Source organism: Rattus norvegicus, chromosome 13, assembly GCF_036323735.1.
Source record: "Rattus norvegicus strain BN/NHsdMcwi chromosome 13, GRCr8, whole genome shotgun sequence".
Classification (NCBI taxonomy): Eukaryota; Metazoa; Chordata; class Mammalia; order Rodentia; family Muridae; genus Rattus; species Rattus norvegicus.
This window is the reverse complement of record NC_086031.1, coordinates 23754567-23770337: the sequence shown is the minus strand read 5'-3', so window position 1 is coordinate 23770337 and position 15771 is coordinate 23754567. Positions and strand designations below refer to the sequence as shown.

Sequence of the window (15771 nt, the reverse complement as noted above, 5' to 3'; positions counted from 1 at the left end):
TTCTATTCGATTCAGTGTATGTGGTGTTATATTGATGTCCCTGATCCACTTGTACCTGAGCTTTGTAGAAGGTGACAAATATGTATCTATTTTCATTTTCTACATACAGACTGCCAGTTATAACAGTAGCATTCCTTGAGGATGCTCTCTTTTTGTCACAGTATATTTTTGGATTCTATGTTAAAGATTAAGTGTGCATAAGTATGTGGTTTTATTATTGGGTCTTCACTTCTATTCCATTGGTCAATCTTTCTGTCTCTGTACCAATACATTGCAACTTTTATGACTATTCCTCTGTAATATAGCTTGAGGTCACTGATGGTGCGCCCTCCAGATATTGTTTAACTGTTAATCATTTTTTCTATTCTGGTTATTTTTTTCCAGATGAATTTGAGAATTGCTCTTTCCATGTCTTTGAAGAATTGTGTTGGGATTTTGATAAGGATTGTGTTGAATCTGTAGATTGCTTTTGATAAGTTGATCATTTTTACTATGTTAATTGTAGCAATCTATGAGCATAGAAGATCTCTCCACTTTCTGAGGTCTCCTACAATTTCTTTCTTGAAATAATAGAAGTTCTTGTCATGCAGATTTTCTTTTGTTTGGTTAGAGTTATTCTCAAATATTTTATATTATTTGTGACTATTGTGAAGGGTTTTGTTTCTCTAATTTCTTTCTCAGCCCACTTATCATTTGTATAGAAAGGCTATTGATTTATTTGAGTTAATTTTTTATCCAGCCTCATTGCTGAAGTTGTTTATCAGCTGCAGAAGTTCTCTGGTAGAATTTTGGGTTTGCTTATATATACTATCATATCATCTGTAAATAGTTATTATACTTTGATTTCTTCTTTACAAATTTATTTCAACTTGACCTCCTCTTGTTGCCTTATGGCTCTAGCTAGAAGTTTGAGTACTGTATTGAATAGATGTAGGAAATGTGGGCATCTTTGTCACGTCCCTGATTTTAGTGGGATTGCTTCAAGTATCTCTCCATTTAATTTGATATTGGCTGGTAGTTTCCTGTGTATTCCTCTAACTATATTTGGTTATTGGCCTTGAATTCCTCATTTCTCACAGACTTTTAATTTGAAGGGTGTTGTATTTTGTCAAATGCTTTTTAAGCATCTTTTGAGATGATCATGTGTTCTTTTTCTCTGAGTTTGTTTATATAGCAGATTATGTTAATGACAATAGACAAAGGGGAAAAACTAGATGGTGTCTCACCAAAGGGACCCAGATTCCAATAGGAGTCAGCAGAGAGGTAGGATTTCCCCTTTCCCACCACTTCCACGGTGACCATCCACTCGAGTGGAGTTGATATGGACGATGGATTGTCTCAATTCTTGGACTAGTCCATCAACGTGTTGAAACCAAATTCCTGTAAGATACTGAGATATATTACGGGATATCTGAGCAGCACGACTGACATTCACAAGTGGTATGGAAGTGAAACACTACAACTCTGAAGACAAAAGTTTAGAATTGAGATATCCTTTTGTTTGATTCTCCTGAATAAATTTTTCAGGCGGTCTACCTCTATCAAATCTGATCAGTATGACTCTGTGAAGTTTCCAGAGCCTAATCACACCTTTTACAAGCACAAAGACAAAATTTTTCTCCCAAAATACTGTGTTCCTTTTATCTCCTTTTCTTTTCTTTTTTTCTTTCGAGACCTTTTCTCCCTCCGACATACTTTCTTGTTGCTCTGCAAGGATCCTCTGACCTGTCCTAACAGCTGTAACGGCTTCCCACACAAAGAAAAAAATAAACAAAATTACCAGCCTTGCCCACAAAGGATCCATAACTTTCGGTTTCTTCACAGTGGCTCTCCACCTAGGCCCATATCTTTCTTCTTCATAGTGAGCTGCCTCATCTTCTAAATCCTCTTCCTCAGAAGGGCTAAGCTCGTCTATTTCTGAACTATCAAGCCCCAAAGCCTCTAACTCCTTTACCGGAAAAAGGCTTTTCCTTTTCGGGGTTTTCTCCTCCTTTCCCTGTTTCTCTCCCAGGGTGTCCTTTCCCCTATCTCTCGCTTCCTCGGATCTAATGTCCTTGGAAGGGTCTTTTTTCTTAGGTGCACCTTTCCTTCTTAAAGCTTTCACCTTGCTCTGTTTCTGACATGCTGTATCAAGACCAAACATGCCTCTCAGAGCTTACCTCTCGACCTGCAGTTCTGGACCCTCTCCGCGAGCGGAGGCTCTCCTCGTCGCCGGCGATGGTGTGGCGTTTGTTCCGGGTTTCGGCACCATATATCGTGCGCCCAACTTCTCGCCAGCAGGAACGACACACGGACACCAGGATCCTTCTGCAGCAAAGCGTTTATTGCATCTTGAAGAGGAGAGACCCGGGGCCCAGAAAGGTGCTGATTATAAAACCCTAGCACGGCGCATCCACGCCTGATTGGTCGCTTACCCATGATCTCACTGGCACGCCCTGGGGTGGGCAAAGACTTGGTGCGAACACACTCTTGCACATGCGCACACAGCTAGCTTCCTGAAAGGAAGTTGGGCTGGCGCAGTGGAAGCCAGCACCGTCTTGTAATGGCGAATGCTATCCTGGCTTTTCACGCGGGGCGCAGCGGAAGCCAGCGCCATCTTGTGATGGCAAATGTTATTGCGGCTTTCCACATGAAGGGATATCGGGATCTGCTGGGCAGTGGCGGCCTGCTGGTAACTCTGTTGCTGAGGTATCCTCTGAGGAACCAGTCGGGGCTGACTTGCAAAAACGTGGCCATCCAAGTACAGAGGTGGGAGATGGCTGCCTGGCATTGAAGCAGAAGGCGCTACAGAAGCCACAGGCATGGGCGGTATTGACACACCACCAAAGGAGCTATAGTTGACCCCGTTGGAGGCGCCCACAGAGGAAGGAGGCTGGATGCCCGAACCTGCACCGCCTGGAGAGTTCTGCTCCGGCAAACTGGGGGAGTTTTCCAAAGCCTTGCTTGCAGACTCCATCTTCAGCGTGAGGTCTGCAGTGGGGAAAGACATGGGGGAGAGGCCGATGGCTCTCTGGATGTGGTGATCCCGCCGAAGGATGGGAATACTCTGTATCAGTCCTGCATTACTAGCCAAGACATCCTGAAGTTTGGTGACTGGTTTCCCCACGGGACCAGAAACAGACCCAGGTGGCAGGCTGAAATCAGAGTCTTTTGGACTGACTCCAAACTCGATGGGCGGCACAGGCAGCACGGAGTCCACATGAATCTCTACCCCATTAACAGGCGGGACAACGGCCTCTTGCAGTCGCTCGGCCCCCTCCGAGCCCTTTCTGCTTTTCAGAGACCGCTCATTGCCGATGGGTCCTGGTCTGTGTTCCTTGCTCTGTGCAGAGCCTTGTCTGAGTCCTTGTGCTCAGACTGCTTCTGAGCTTGGTCCTTGTGGCTGTCGGCCTTGGATTCCGCCAGGCCAGGCCCACTCATCTCATCTGGCTTGAGAGTACCATAAGGGGAACTGCGCTGTGAGGAGGTCACAGACGACTCCCGTGACTCCACACTCAAGTCAATACCACTATCTCCCTGGCTGCTCTTAAAACCCTGCTCTGAGGTGCCAGGCTCAGCACTGCTGAAGGCAGTGACAGCTGTCCTCCAAGAGTCACTGGCGGCGCCCTGCACAGGGAGGGCTTGGCTGCTGCTCTCCCAGATCTCAGTGCCCAGGCTGCTGCCGGGCACGGCCACGTCTCCTTGCTCCAGACACAGGCCATTCTGCCTTTTAGCAAAGCGAGGAGGAATCGGTGAGGAAAGGCCTCGACCTTTGACCTGAGCAGCCTGTTCTTTTTTCCTTCTCTCCTCCTCCAGCAGGCGGCGCTGCTTCTTGGTCAGGACTTCGATGAAGCCTTCGCCCACCATGGAGCCTACTTCATTCTCTTCCCCAGGGCTGGAACCACAGTTGTCAAAGATAGCATTTCCATAGCCCAGATCAAACTGCTTCCGGGCCTCTTCCTGCTCACCAGCCCTCTGGGCAGCCAAAGAAACCTCTTTCTCTGCTTTCTTACTGGTAGTTTCAGAACCGTCAGAGCTGCCATGAGTGGTCCTCTCCAAGGCATAGGGTGAATGGCTTCCAAGGCCTCCAGGCAAGGCCTCATCTGGAGACCTTTTGACTTTCAGAGACGTCCCACTCTGCTGGCTCTCGCAGCGGGGGGAAGTCTCACCCCCACCTGGCCTAACAGGCTTCTCCCCAAACCTTCCCGGCTCCAGCTTGCAGCTCTGTCTGTCAGCCAGGGGCCTCTGGCTGGAGAAGCTCCTCTTGGCCAGCTCTTTCTTTTCACCCAGACTGTCCCCAGAGAGGCCACCATTCCCTTGTGCTTCAGGTTCAGCTGCGAGGCCTTCTCAACGCTCCTTACGCTCGCTAAAGTCCCTACTCTCGGAAGCGGTCTCCCACTCTTCATTGGCATGATCAGAAGAATTCTGGTAGGAAAGCTCTGGGAATCTGTGACCTCCAGGACCACTCTTGTCCCCAGGACAGACTTTGGGCCGGCCTGGCCACTGGCTTGCCAGCAGATGGGACTCCTCCTCAGGTCCCCACAGGCCTAGGGACTCTCGACGGAGGCGATGGAAGCGAGGGGGCTGGTGGCCTCCTCCGACAGAAGGGCCTGTTTTCTGCACCTTCAGAATCATCCCCGTGGTCATCTTGGAAAAAGGACTTCTTGTCCTCCGTGCGGCTGTCCTCAAAAAGCCTGCTGCCAAATGTGTCAGAGTGTCTGTAGGAGGTTTGACAGCTTTTTGTTGAAAGTCTATTTTATTGTGTTTTAGGATGGCAACTCCAGCTTGTTTCTTGAAACCAATTTCTTAGAAGACTTTTTCCAGGCTTTCACTCTTAGGCAATATCTGTCTTTTTCATTTAGGTGTATTTCTCATTTGCGGCAAAAATGTTGGGTCCTGTTTGACTATCCAGGGGATATTAGACTGTTAGATTATGTCTATTGACAGGGGAATTGAGTCCACTGATGTTGAGAGATATTAAAGACAAATGATTTGCTGTTTTGTTGTTATAGGTGGCATTATGTGCATGTGATTTACTCCTTTTGCCTTTGTTGTGAAATGATTAATATCTTGGGTTTTCTTTGGTGCATCTATCCTCCTCCTTTTGTTGGAGTTTTCCTTCTAGAATCCTCTTTTGGACTGGATTGGTAGATAGATATCCTTTAAATTTAGTTTTGTCCTCAAATATTTTGGTTTCTCCATCTATGTTGATTGAGAGTTCTGCTGTGTATAGTAGGCTGGGCTGGCATTTGTGTTCTTCAGAGTCTACATGACTTCTGTCCAGGTTCATGTGACTTCTAGTACCTCTCTTGAAAAATCTGATGTAATTCTTATAGGTCTGCTTTTATGTGTTACTCGGTCTTTTCCCCTCAAAGCTTTTTAACATTCTTTCTTTGTTCTGTGCATTTAGTGTTTGGATTATTAGGTGATGAGAGGATTTTGTTTTTCTGGTCCAATATTTGTAGTTCTATAGGCTCATTGTACCTTTATGGCCATCTTTTTCTTTAGATTTGGGACGTTTTCTTCTATCATTTTGTTCAAGATGTGTTCAGGTCCTCTATTCCTTTTATTCTTAGATTTCTGCTTTTTATTGTGAATTACCAAGATGTGGGGTTTGAATTTTATTGACAGTTGTTTCAATAAGTTGTAAGATGTTACTGCACCTGAGAGTCTCTCTTTTATCTCTTGTATTCTGTTGTTCATGCTTACATCTGTAATTCCTGATCTGTTTCCTAAGTTTTCCATTACAACAGTTCCCTCCATTTTTGTTTACTTTATTGTTTCTACTTCTACTTTTAGGTATTGTACAGCTTTTGTTCAATTCCTTTCCTTGTTTAATAGTGTTTTCCTGTATTTCTTTAAGAAATTTGTTTCCTCTTTAAGGGCTTCTACCTGTTTACAACTGTGTTCTTGTATTTCTTTCAGTGTATTGTTTATATCCTCCCTAAAGGACTCTATTATCATCATGACTCATGATTTTAAGTCTTCTTCCTGATTTTCAGGTTCATTGGTATATCCAGCGCTTTCTGTGTTGGGAGAACCAGGTTCTGATGATGCCAAAGTGTATTGGCTCCTGTAGCTTATGGTCTTAGGCTTGCCTCTCACTATCTGGATATCCCTGATAGCTCTGTTCTTGGTATCTCTGTCTGGAGCCTGCCTCTGTGTCCCTGATTGCCGGAGGTCTCCTGGTAGGCCTATGGCCCTGGCTATAGCAGACTTCCTATTAGGCCTTCAGGCTGTGGGTCAGTCCATGTGTAGTCTTTTGGTAATGATTTAGTCCCTGGAAACTGGTTGATTGGCATTGTTGTTTTTATGGGGTTGCAAGCTCCTTCAACTCTTTCAATACTTCCTCTAATTTTCTCCTAGCGGGTCCTGTTCTCAGTTCAGTGGCTTGTTTCTAGCATTGACCACTGTATTGGACATGCTCTGGATGTGTCTCTCAGGGGAGATCTATATCCAGTCCCTTTCAACATGCATTTTTTAGCTTCATCAGTCTTATCTAGTTTGGTGGCTATATATATGGGCCACATGTGGGACAGGCTCTGAATGGCGAGTCCTTGAGTTGCTGCTCTAAACTTTGCTTCCATATCCCCTCCTATGGATATTTTCCCCCTTTTAAGAAGGAGTGGAAGCATTTGCATTTTGGTCATCCTTCTTCTTGAACTTCCTGTGGTCTGTGGATTGCATTTTGGGTAATTCAAGCTTTTTGGCTAATATCCACTTATCGATGAGTGCCTGCCAAGTTTGTTTTTCTGTGATTGAGTTACCTCATTCAGGATGATATTTTCTAGTTCATTCCATTTCGCTATGAATTTCATGAAGTCATTGTTTTTGGTGACTTCACTGACACAATGGACACATTTTTTGAATCCATTCCTCTGTTGAAGGGCTTCTGGGTTGTTTCCAGCTTCTGGCAATTATAAATAAGGCTGCCATGAACATAGTGGAGCATGTGTCTTAGGTGTATGTTGGAGCATCTTTTGGGTACATGCTCAAGAGAGGTATAGCTCAGGCAGTGCAATGTCCAATATTCTGAGGAACTTCCAGACTGATTTCCAGAATGGTTGTACCAGTTTGCAATCCCACCAACAATGCAGGAGTGTTCCTCTTTCTAACGTCCTCGCCAGCATCTGCTGTCACCTGAGTTTTTGATCTTTGCCATTCTCACTGGTGTGAAGTGAAATCTCAGGGTTGTTTTGATTTGCATTTCCCTGATGACTAAGGATGTGGAACATTTCTTTAGGTGCTTTTTGGCCATTCAATAATCCTCAGCTGAGAACATTTTGTTTAGCTCTGTACCCCATTTTTAATAATGTTATTTGGCTCTCTGGAGTCTACCTTCTTGTGTTCTTCCTTTAGCCCTCTATCAGATTTAGGATTGGTAAAGATATTTTCCCAATCTGTTGGTTGCCATTTTGTCCTAAGGACAGTGTCTTTTGACTTACAGAAGCTTTGCAATTTTATGAGGTTCCATTTGTTGATTCTTGACCTTTGAACATGAGCCATTGTTGTTTTGTTCAGGAAATTTTCCCCAGTGCCCATGTGTTCGAGACTCTTCCCCACTTTTTCTTCTGTTAGTTTGAGTGTATCTGGTTTGATGTGGAGGTCCTTGATCCACTTGGACTTAAGCTTTGTACAGGGTGATAAGCATGGATCAATTTGCATTCTTCTACATGCTGACTTCCAGTTGAATCAGTACCATTTGTTGAAAATGCTATCTTTCTTCTATTGGATGGTTTTAGCTACTTTGTGAAAGATCAAGTGACCATAAGTATGTGGGTTCATTTCTGGGTCTCCAATTCTGTTCCACTGATCTATCTGCCTAACCCTGCATCGATACCATATAGTTTTTCTGACTATTGCTCTGTAATACTGCTTGAAGTCAGGGATGATGATGAGGGGATCTGGGGTTCTTACCACTTGACTTGTGTGCAGAGGAATTCCTGCGAGGCTTTCAGCCTTTGGTATCTTCATAGGAGCAGATAAGGTGGTTCCAATATTTATAACCTGTGTTTGGCCCTGACATTCAGTATAAAAACAAAGAAATGAGAAAGAGATTGTGTCTTGACAACTCACATAATTTATTGTATTACACAAAAATAATCACTTTTCTGGTTTTTGTTGTTGTTGTTGTTGTTGTTCATATAAAACATTAGAAAGCTGCCATGCAAATGAACATTTTTGTTTCAATTGTTCTTCTCAATTTAAAAAGATAAGTAATTTTCTAACATTCTTTAAACAACAGAAAAATCCAAGGGAGGATTAGGGAGGATTATAAAGTAACTGTGGCAAGAGAAATTATCATGAAGAAACAAACAAAACAAAACAAACAAACAAAAATAAAAATCAACAACAAATATTCTGAAGAATCTTGGCTATCACTTTGGACTAGAATTAGAACCATTTTTCAATTTACATAGAGTTAGTGATAGACCAATTGAGAGAACTAATGAAATCTTTCTTAAGGAAAAAGTACCAAAGGTAAGTTTTGTACTTGTTCGGTGTCTAAGCTGTTCCTTAAAGGTAATTCCACCGTAATTACCTTTAAGGTAATCAAGGGTGTCATACAGAAGAATAGAGTTGTCAGGAGTGTAACAAGGTTAAAGGTTTAAAGTAATATCTTCACTATTGGAAAAATGCCTATGTGCATTTTAAATGAGTCAGCATCTGAAAAGGGTTACAAAGCAATCCATCATGTGACTTGTGGCAAAAGGAAGTACAGTGGTAGGATGTAAAGACACCCTTTTCTCACAAATTTGCATACCTAAAAAGACTGGCCTGGTTATGAAATCTGAAGTTGATTTACTTGAAATACAACTGAAGTGACTAGGCAGCAGTGTTAAGACGAGAGGTATAAATCCCAGATCTCAGGATCAACCACACACAGACTCCTATCCTTCCTGCCCACTTCTGCCTTCAGAAAGACAAGTAAGTGCTTCCAGCTATCATTATTGAACAGAATGAACTATGTTTTAGGTTAAAAATGTTGTGTTTTATATCATGTGTATGTGACATTTTGCCTGATTGTACTTCTCTTGATCTGCTGAAGAAAAGATAAATGCCACCTTTATTCAATTTGTTTTTTAATCTAAGTAATTTATTTTGAGTTAAACATATGTATCTTGCCAAGAATGTAGGATTTGTGTCTGGCAACTGTAGAAATTAAAGGAAAAAGTGGACAGGAGATTTTTGGACACCTAACTGCCAGAAAGCTACAGAAATATTTATCTTAGAATTCATTTTAAACCTTTCCCTCAAATTGAACACAAGTGGTAAGGAAGGAAAGATAAAAGGATTATCTATTAGCTGCTTGCAAAGCATTAAAGACACTGACTTCTTACCTTTTAGTTAGGAGATGTACATGGCAGAAGGCTTAAAAAAGTAATAATAAATTTGTTTCCCAGAATCTGATGATAGAGGTCTGTCATTTTCCTTATGAACTGATCATTACTGAGTGATGCTTTATTTAGTGAAGTCATCCTAACCTTTGTGCTGGATTTATGCTGTTCTAGGACTTTAAGGTCACACAAAGCCATCATGCATTTGTTTGCTAAAGCGACTACTCAATTCACACTTGAGCTGTACAGGCAGCTCAGAGACTCAGAGGACAACATCTTCTATTCCCCTCTCAGCATAATGACAGCATTAGCAATGCTCCAGCTCGGAGCCAAGGGAAACACTGAAAAACAAATTGAGAAGGTAGGTCTAAGCTTCATTTTGTTGGCCAGTTTGAACTTGTCTCTCCACCGAGTGGTGGAGTCACTGTGTCAGTGTACAATAAACCCTGATCCCTGGGATGAAGAACAAGATGCTGAGTAGGCATTGCCATGACTGTGAACATGGGACTATGGGAGGGACACACCCTTCCCAAGCACCATCCCGTGCTTGATATCTGCTGGGTTCTAGGCTACGATAACAGCCTTCAAGTGTCCCACAGTAAGAAATTTTCTTAAACTATACAGACTATTGATGCAAGCAATGTGTTGGTTCACATCTTTGGAATATGAATGGATGTGTTCCCAAAACACTGGCAGGATGGACATCTATTTATATGACTGGTGATAGATCAGCTATATGGTGTTGTTTGCAAACTCTTGTACAAACGTTTAGTATATTTTTTCCAAATTTTCAAGTATTTTTACTTTATTTTTCAGGGGTTGCTTCTGTTTTTATTTCCTTTGATTTAGGCATAATTGTAAGTGAACTTTTCTTGTTGCATTTAATGTGTCTCTCAGGTTATTCAATTCCATGAAACCACAAAGAAGACAACAGAAAAGTCTGCAGACTGTCATGTAAGTGCAGGGTACCTCATGCATAGAAAAGCTTCAGATTTTTGACAGCATTATAATTGGAAGTGAACATTTTACATTTAAAAGAATCAGTCTGTAGTGGAATTTCCAAACAAAAGAGGGTGGGAGGTGAAGTAGTGTCACACTTCTTTCTCAAAGACATTATATTCATTAACTACAGAAGTTCAGTATTGAATGGAGAGGAGGATGGCCTAGATTAAGTCTAGCTCTGCCCCTCATACATGGGAAACACGAGCAAAGCTCTGCCCCAGTGTACTGGGACTACAATCTAGCAAAGTGGGAGTAATGAGGATATACACACAAAACATATACACACCAAAATGTGTGTTGCTAAAAGTAAGATAGCATTTGAAAGTTTGGACAACAGTATTGCAAGACAAGAGTATTTTTCATTATCACAATAATATTATTAAAACAATTTTATCTTAATTCAACAATTGGATTAAGAGAAGTAAGAATATATTCATATACTAAGACAAATAAGCACATCTTGGGAAATGACTGTTATCACACCTCTATGTAGTTAGTGCCTTAACCATGCTACCTTCTGAGCAGGAAAAGATAACTGTTCTGATTCAGACATACTTACATTCGCAATTTGGCTCTGGAGCATCTCTTTAGAGAAATCATTAAATTCTCTGAATCTTTTTGTTTTTTATCTAGACATACTCAGACTGGTATTATTGCCATGTAGTCTATCCCCTAGATTAATCGTGGGCATATGCTATCTTACAGTCAGAGAATATCTACTATGACAGAAGAAAAATAAATCTTAATCAACTTCTCTTACACAATGCCATTAAAGTATATATATATATATATATATATATATGTATAATCATGTCTGACTATAATACCATTTTAAATGGGCAAACAATATAAATATGCATTAGGGATTGTTAGAAATGACATAGAATCTATAGTTTTAAAGAACGTATGCCACAACTCTCTAAAAGTACTACATATTTGGTTCAAAACACAGCTAACCAGATATGTGGAAGACAAAAGTCATTTATGAAAGGAGTTGAATGTAAACTATAGACATTTACAGTAAAATATAACAAACATCAGAAAATGTTCAATAACTTGTCATTGAGATTACAAGTGTTTGGGTATTTATTTTGTGGGTTTAGTATTTATATTAGCAGAGTAATTTCATGAACATGTGTTTGATATTGAAGGATGAAGAAAGTGTGCATGAACAATTTCAAAAGTTAATGACTCAGTTAAACAAATCCAATGATGCTTATGACCTGAATTCTGCCAACAGTATCTATGGAGCAAAGCATTTCCCATTTCTCCAGGTAAGTTGCACTTGGTTCTGCATCCATTTAATCTGGATCCTAGGTCCTGCATATCAGAATGGCCATATGTGTAAGTCAATCCAGGCAGATTCAGACAGAAAAAACTTGTTCAGGGAGCACCAGCTTCACAGACAAAATTCTAACCCACTGGGTTGTCCAGGAGCCTAGTGATTTTTGTGTGATGCAAAGGCTCTGGAACTCTTCAATGAAACATTGTAGACAACCAGACTTGTCATGAGATGTTAGGAATGACCCAGCACTGACTCACAGAGATGACAGAAAGAGATTACTTCAAGTGGGATATTTCTGGACTAGGCAGGCTTGGGGAAATCCTGGGAAGAACTAGGGAGGTAGCAGATAATATAGCATTTCCTCCATATGATCAAAGGAGATTGCAATGGTTGAACTTAGTGGTAATATTACCTCATCAGTCAAACAGCTCTCTCGGGACAATTTACTATGAAATTTGTGAGTCAGGCTCTTTTCCACCTGTCCTCTGCCAGAGGTATGTTACTGTAAGATTGCCTTCAATCTACTGTGTTCACATATTGCCTCCATATTACCTGAGTAAAAAAAAAATCTATGTATTCATAGACTAACAGTTGCCATCAGCATCAGAAATCTGATTATACTCTCATCAAAACTAATACAATTTAAATGAGGTTCAAGTTATCTTTAATTCTTTTTGGTTCTTCTACATCTCAAAGACATTTTTGGAAGACATTAAGGAATATTACCAAGCTAATGTGGAATCCCTTGACTTTGCACATGCCGCAGAAGAAAGTGAAAAGAAGATTAATTCCTGGGTGGAAAACCAAACAAACGGTATTGAATGGGAGGGCCACTGGAGATTATGGGGTGGTCTCTGTAAATATGAAGTGAGGCAAGAGGAACTATGGAGAAGTTGGCAGAAAGCCAATCCGTTCAAATACAACAGGGTGAACAGTGATAAGTGATCAGTGGTGAACTCTTGTAAAGCATCCTCCAGAAAAGCTCCTTGTACTGATGATAGACACTTTGTTCTTTCCCTTGAAGGAAAAATCAAAGACTTGTTTCCTAAGGGAAGCCTGAACAGTAGCACTATCCTGGTTCTGGTGAATGCAGTGTATTTCAAAGGACAATGGAATCACAAGTTCGATGAAAAGCATACCGAAGAAGACAAGTTTTGGCTGAACAAGGTACTGTTGGCAGTTTATTTACATAATGCCGTTTGGTGATGTGTGAATGATCTAGCTTCAATATAAGTGATGCCACAGAAAGTCTAAAATGAAAACTGCCTTGTGTTTTATTTTTTCATTTAACTAGTAGTAACTAAAAAGACTTTTGTCTAGGCTTCAGAAAACGTCAGTGTTATCCCTTCAAAGGATGCTGATGTGTGTTGTATCTTGAAAATGTCATCTGTGCTGTTCTATGTCACCCTTGATGTGTGTTTGACATGCTGCTTTGTTGCAGAATACAAGTAAACCTGTCCAGATGATGAGGCAAAAAAACGAGTTTAACTTCATCTTTCTGGAGGATGTGCAGGCCAAGATGGTGGAAATACCATACAAAGGCAAGGAGCTAAGTATGTTCATCCTGCTGCCAATGGAAATTGATGGTCTGAAGAAGGTAAAGTTTCTGTGTTTTTTCTTCCATTATGTGATTCTTCCTAATGGAGCAAATTCAACCAAGACACTAGGAAACTAATTAAACATGACAATAATGAAAATTTGAAAAGGAGATATTGTACTGCATGCAGGAGTATAAGCATTTTATACAGAGCCTGAATCATACTGCATGCTTGCCTAATCATGAATTAAGCAAAGTTATGAATGTTAAATATCAACAAGATGCCACTAAAGGGAACTAGTCAAACTTTATTGAAAGAAATATATAGCAGTGTAGAAAGTGATTATAACTATTTTGAATAAAAAAAATAAAAATCAAGGAAATTGAATAAAATCAAAAAATGTAATATTATGTACAGGAAAATATAAAGAATCACCTGTTGAAATAAGATAGGTGGCTGGGAGCATAAACAATTATGTATACAGTTTATTTTGTACAAAACAATGATTCTGGTTTTGGCTATCAGAAATAAAATTTTACTTGAAATTTTCTAAATAAATAATATCTAAACCAAAAATCAGTACTTATTTATTGCTAACGGTTTCACTTTAAATCATTGTCCATGTAAGTTACAGTCTTTCTGTCAATCATGGCAATGTCTTATACTTTTACAGCTTGAAGAACAGCTCACTGCTGACAAGTTACTAGAGTGGACAAGAGCAGAGAACATGAACATGATCGACTTGTATTTGTCTTTGCCACGGTTCAAAGTGGAAGAGAAGTATGACCTCCCAGGTCCGTTGCAGCACATGGGGATGGTGGACGCCTTTGACTCAAAGAAGGCTGACTTCTCAGGCATGAGCAGCACTCAAGGTCTAATGGTGTCTAAAGTTTTACACAAGTCCTTTGTGGAGGTAAATGAAGAGGGGACAGAAGCTGCTGCTGCCACGGGGGTAGAAGTCAGTTTAACATCAGCACAGATAACCGAAGACTTCAATTGTGATCACCCTTTCTTATTCCTCATCAAGCACAATGCTACCAACAGCATCCTCTTCTTTGGCAGAATGTCTTCTCCTTAAGTGTGGTGGCTGTGCCTTGTGTCCAGAAAATATAACAAAGTTGCTGCAGCTACTTTAGCCTGGAAACAAGTTTCTATCGCTTCATTTTCTTTTCTATCTCAGAGTCCCTACTAAGAATGCATTAGTGAGGGAAGGATAGCTCTATTATCTCTATCCCTTCTTGCTTTCCTTCTTTTTTCTATATATACATACATTATCTGAAGAAAAATTCAACAAACAGATGAAGGGATGTTTAAACACAGTTTCTTCTACTGTAACATGAATCTGTGACCTGCGTTAAGTGAGCTGGAGAAAAATCATACCTTCTTTTAAAACTGATTAGTATAATCATCTAATTGCTTTAGGAGATATCTGGACACTTCATAAGCTTATAAATGTTGTGAAGTTACAAATTACATTTTCAATAAAATAATGATCTTTTCTATGTATTCATTCCTTTACTTTCAACTGTAAAATGCCAATTATTCAGGGAGGGAAAGTTCAAAGCAATTTCATCTATGCTAAATCTGGGATCCTGTGCAAATACATTGCTACACATGTTTTTTTTTTAATTTTTGACAGCAAGAAAATTTTGTGGATTAATGCCTTATGTATTGCAGTACCAGGGATCCAAATCAAGGCCTCTTGTACACCAGATAAGTTCTCTAACGTTAAGCTCAGCCTCTGGCCCTAATAAAATTTTAAATGCTAAAATGTGGAGGAACAATTTCATCAAAGATGAACAGATTAGAAACTAATTAATATTCACATAATTTCTTATATCAGGATCCTTGGTGAGAGATCCCTAGAGATCCATGTTGTCCAATGCAATAATCATTAGAAAGCTGTTATCCCAAGTAAATTAACTGAAGACACTTTAAGCTAATTAGTCTACTTTCTTCACCATTAGCTGATATGGCTAGCATATGGTACCTTAGACCACAGAATTTTCAACCCTTTTATCATTCTGATTCTATCACCACAGAACACATAACAGTTCAGCTTAAGAATCTAGATAATTCCATGACAAAATTTAACATCAGGACCTTAAGTGGGAACTTAGTAAATAAATATAGAAGGGGTTAAATTTTTCAGAGTTAAAATAGAGCTATCTATGGGGGGAGGGCGGCAATGGGGGGAGGGTTGGGAGGGGGACACCCATAAGGAAGGGGAGGGGGGAGGGGGATGTTTGCCCGGAAACCGGGAAAGGGAATAACACTTGAAATGTATATAAGAAATACTCAAGTTAATAAAAAAAATAATAATAATAAAAATAGAGCTATCCAAATTTCAAATCCAACTTTAGTTTGAATAGAAATCACTAGACAGATTAAACTATAAGAGAAAATAAATGGCTTTCATTCTTAACAATAGCAGAGAAAGTAGTTAGCGAGTCAGTCCACCTATAGAGTGTGGCATGGTTTGTGTGTTTAGAAGGAACAAATGATGACCAGAGCACATGTGAATAAAGAGAACCTAACTCTGGAGGAATATTTAAGAAACTGTGTACCTGACCTTCAAGTCTTTCTGGGAATGAGAAAGTTCTGACAGTGTTTTGAGCAAAAGACAGCT

At 40.4% G+C, this 15771-nt stretch overlaps 2 protein-coding genes across 3 annotated transcripts; one reads left to right on the top strand and one right to left on the bottom strand.

The window, feature by feature from the left end:
- Positions 1-2506: 2506 nt before the first annotated feature.
- LOC120096217 (protein PRRC2B-like) lies at positions 2507-4626 on the bottom strand (the record flags this gene model as incomplete). Its single annotated transcript, XM_039091214.2, is given in 3 exon segments — positions 2507-3339; positions 3342-4322; positions 4359-4626. Coding segments are annotated over 3 exon segments (2082 nt in total), but the record flags the coding sequence as incomplete, so codon positions are not given.
- Positions 4150-14648, top strand: Serpinb3a (serpin family B member 3A). 2 transcript variants are annotated; one of them, XM_063272666.1, is made up of 8 exons: positions 4150-8907; positions 9492-9678; positions 10215-10271; positions 11471-11593; positions 12301-12418; positions 12629-12771; positions 13046-13201; positions 13816-14648. In XM_063272666.1, exons 2-8 carry the CDS (start codon positions 9517-9519, stop codon positions 14218-14220), a joined length of 1164 nt encoding a protein of 387 aa, XP_063128736.1. In that variant the 5' UTR covers positions 4150-8907; positions 9492-9516; the 3' UTR covers positions 14221-14648. The 2 variants fall into 2 exon arrangements, with proteins under 2 accessions (XP_063128736.1, XP_006249702.1); XM_006249640.5 differs by lacking the exon at positions 4150-8907 and having other exon boundaries at positions 9368-9678.
- Positions 14649-15771: the final 1123 nt, after the last annotated feature.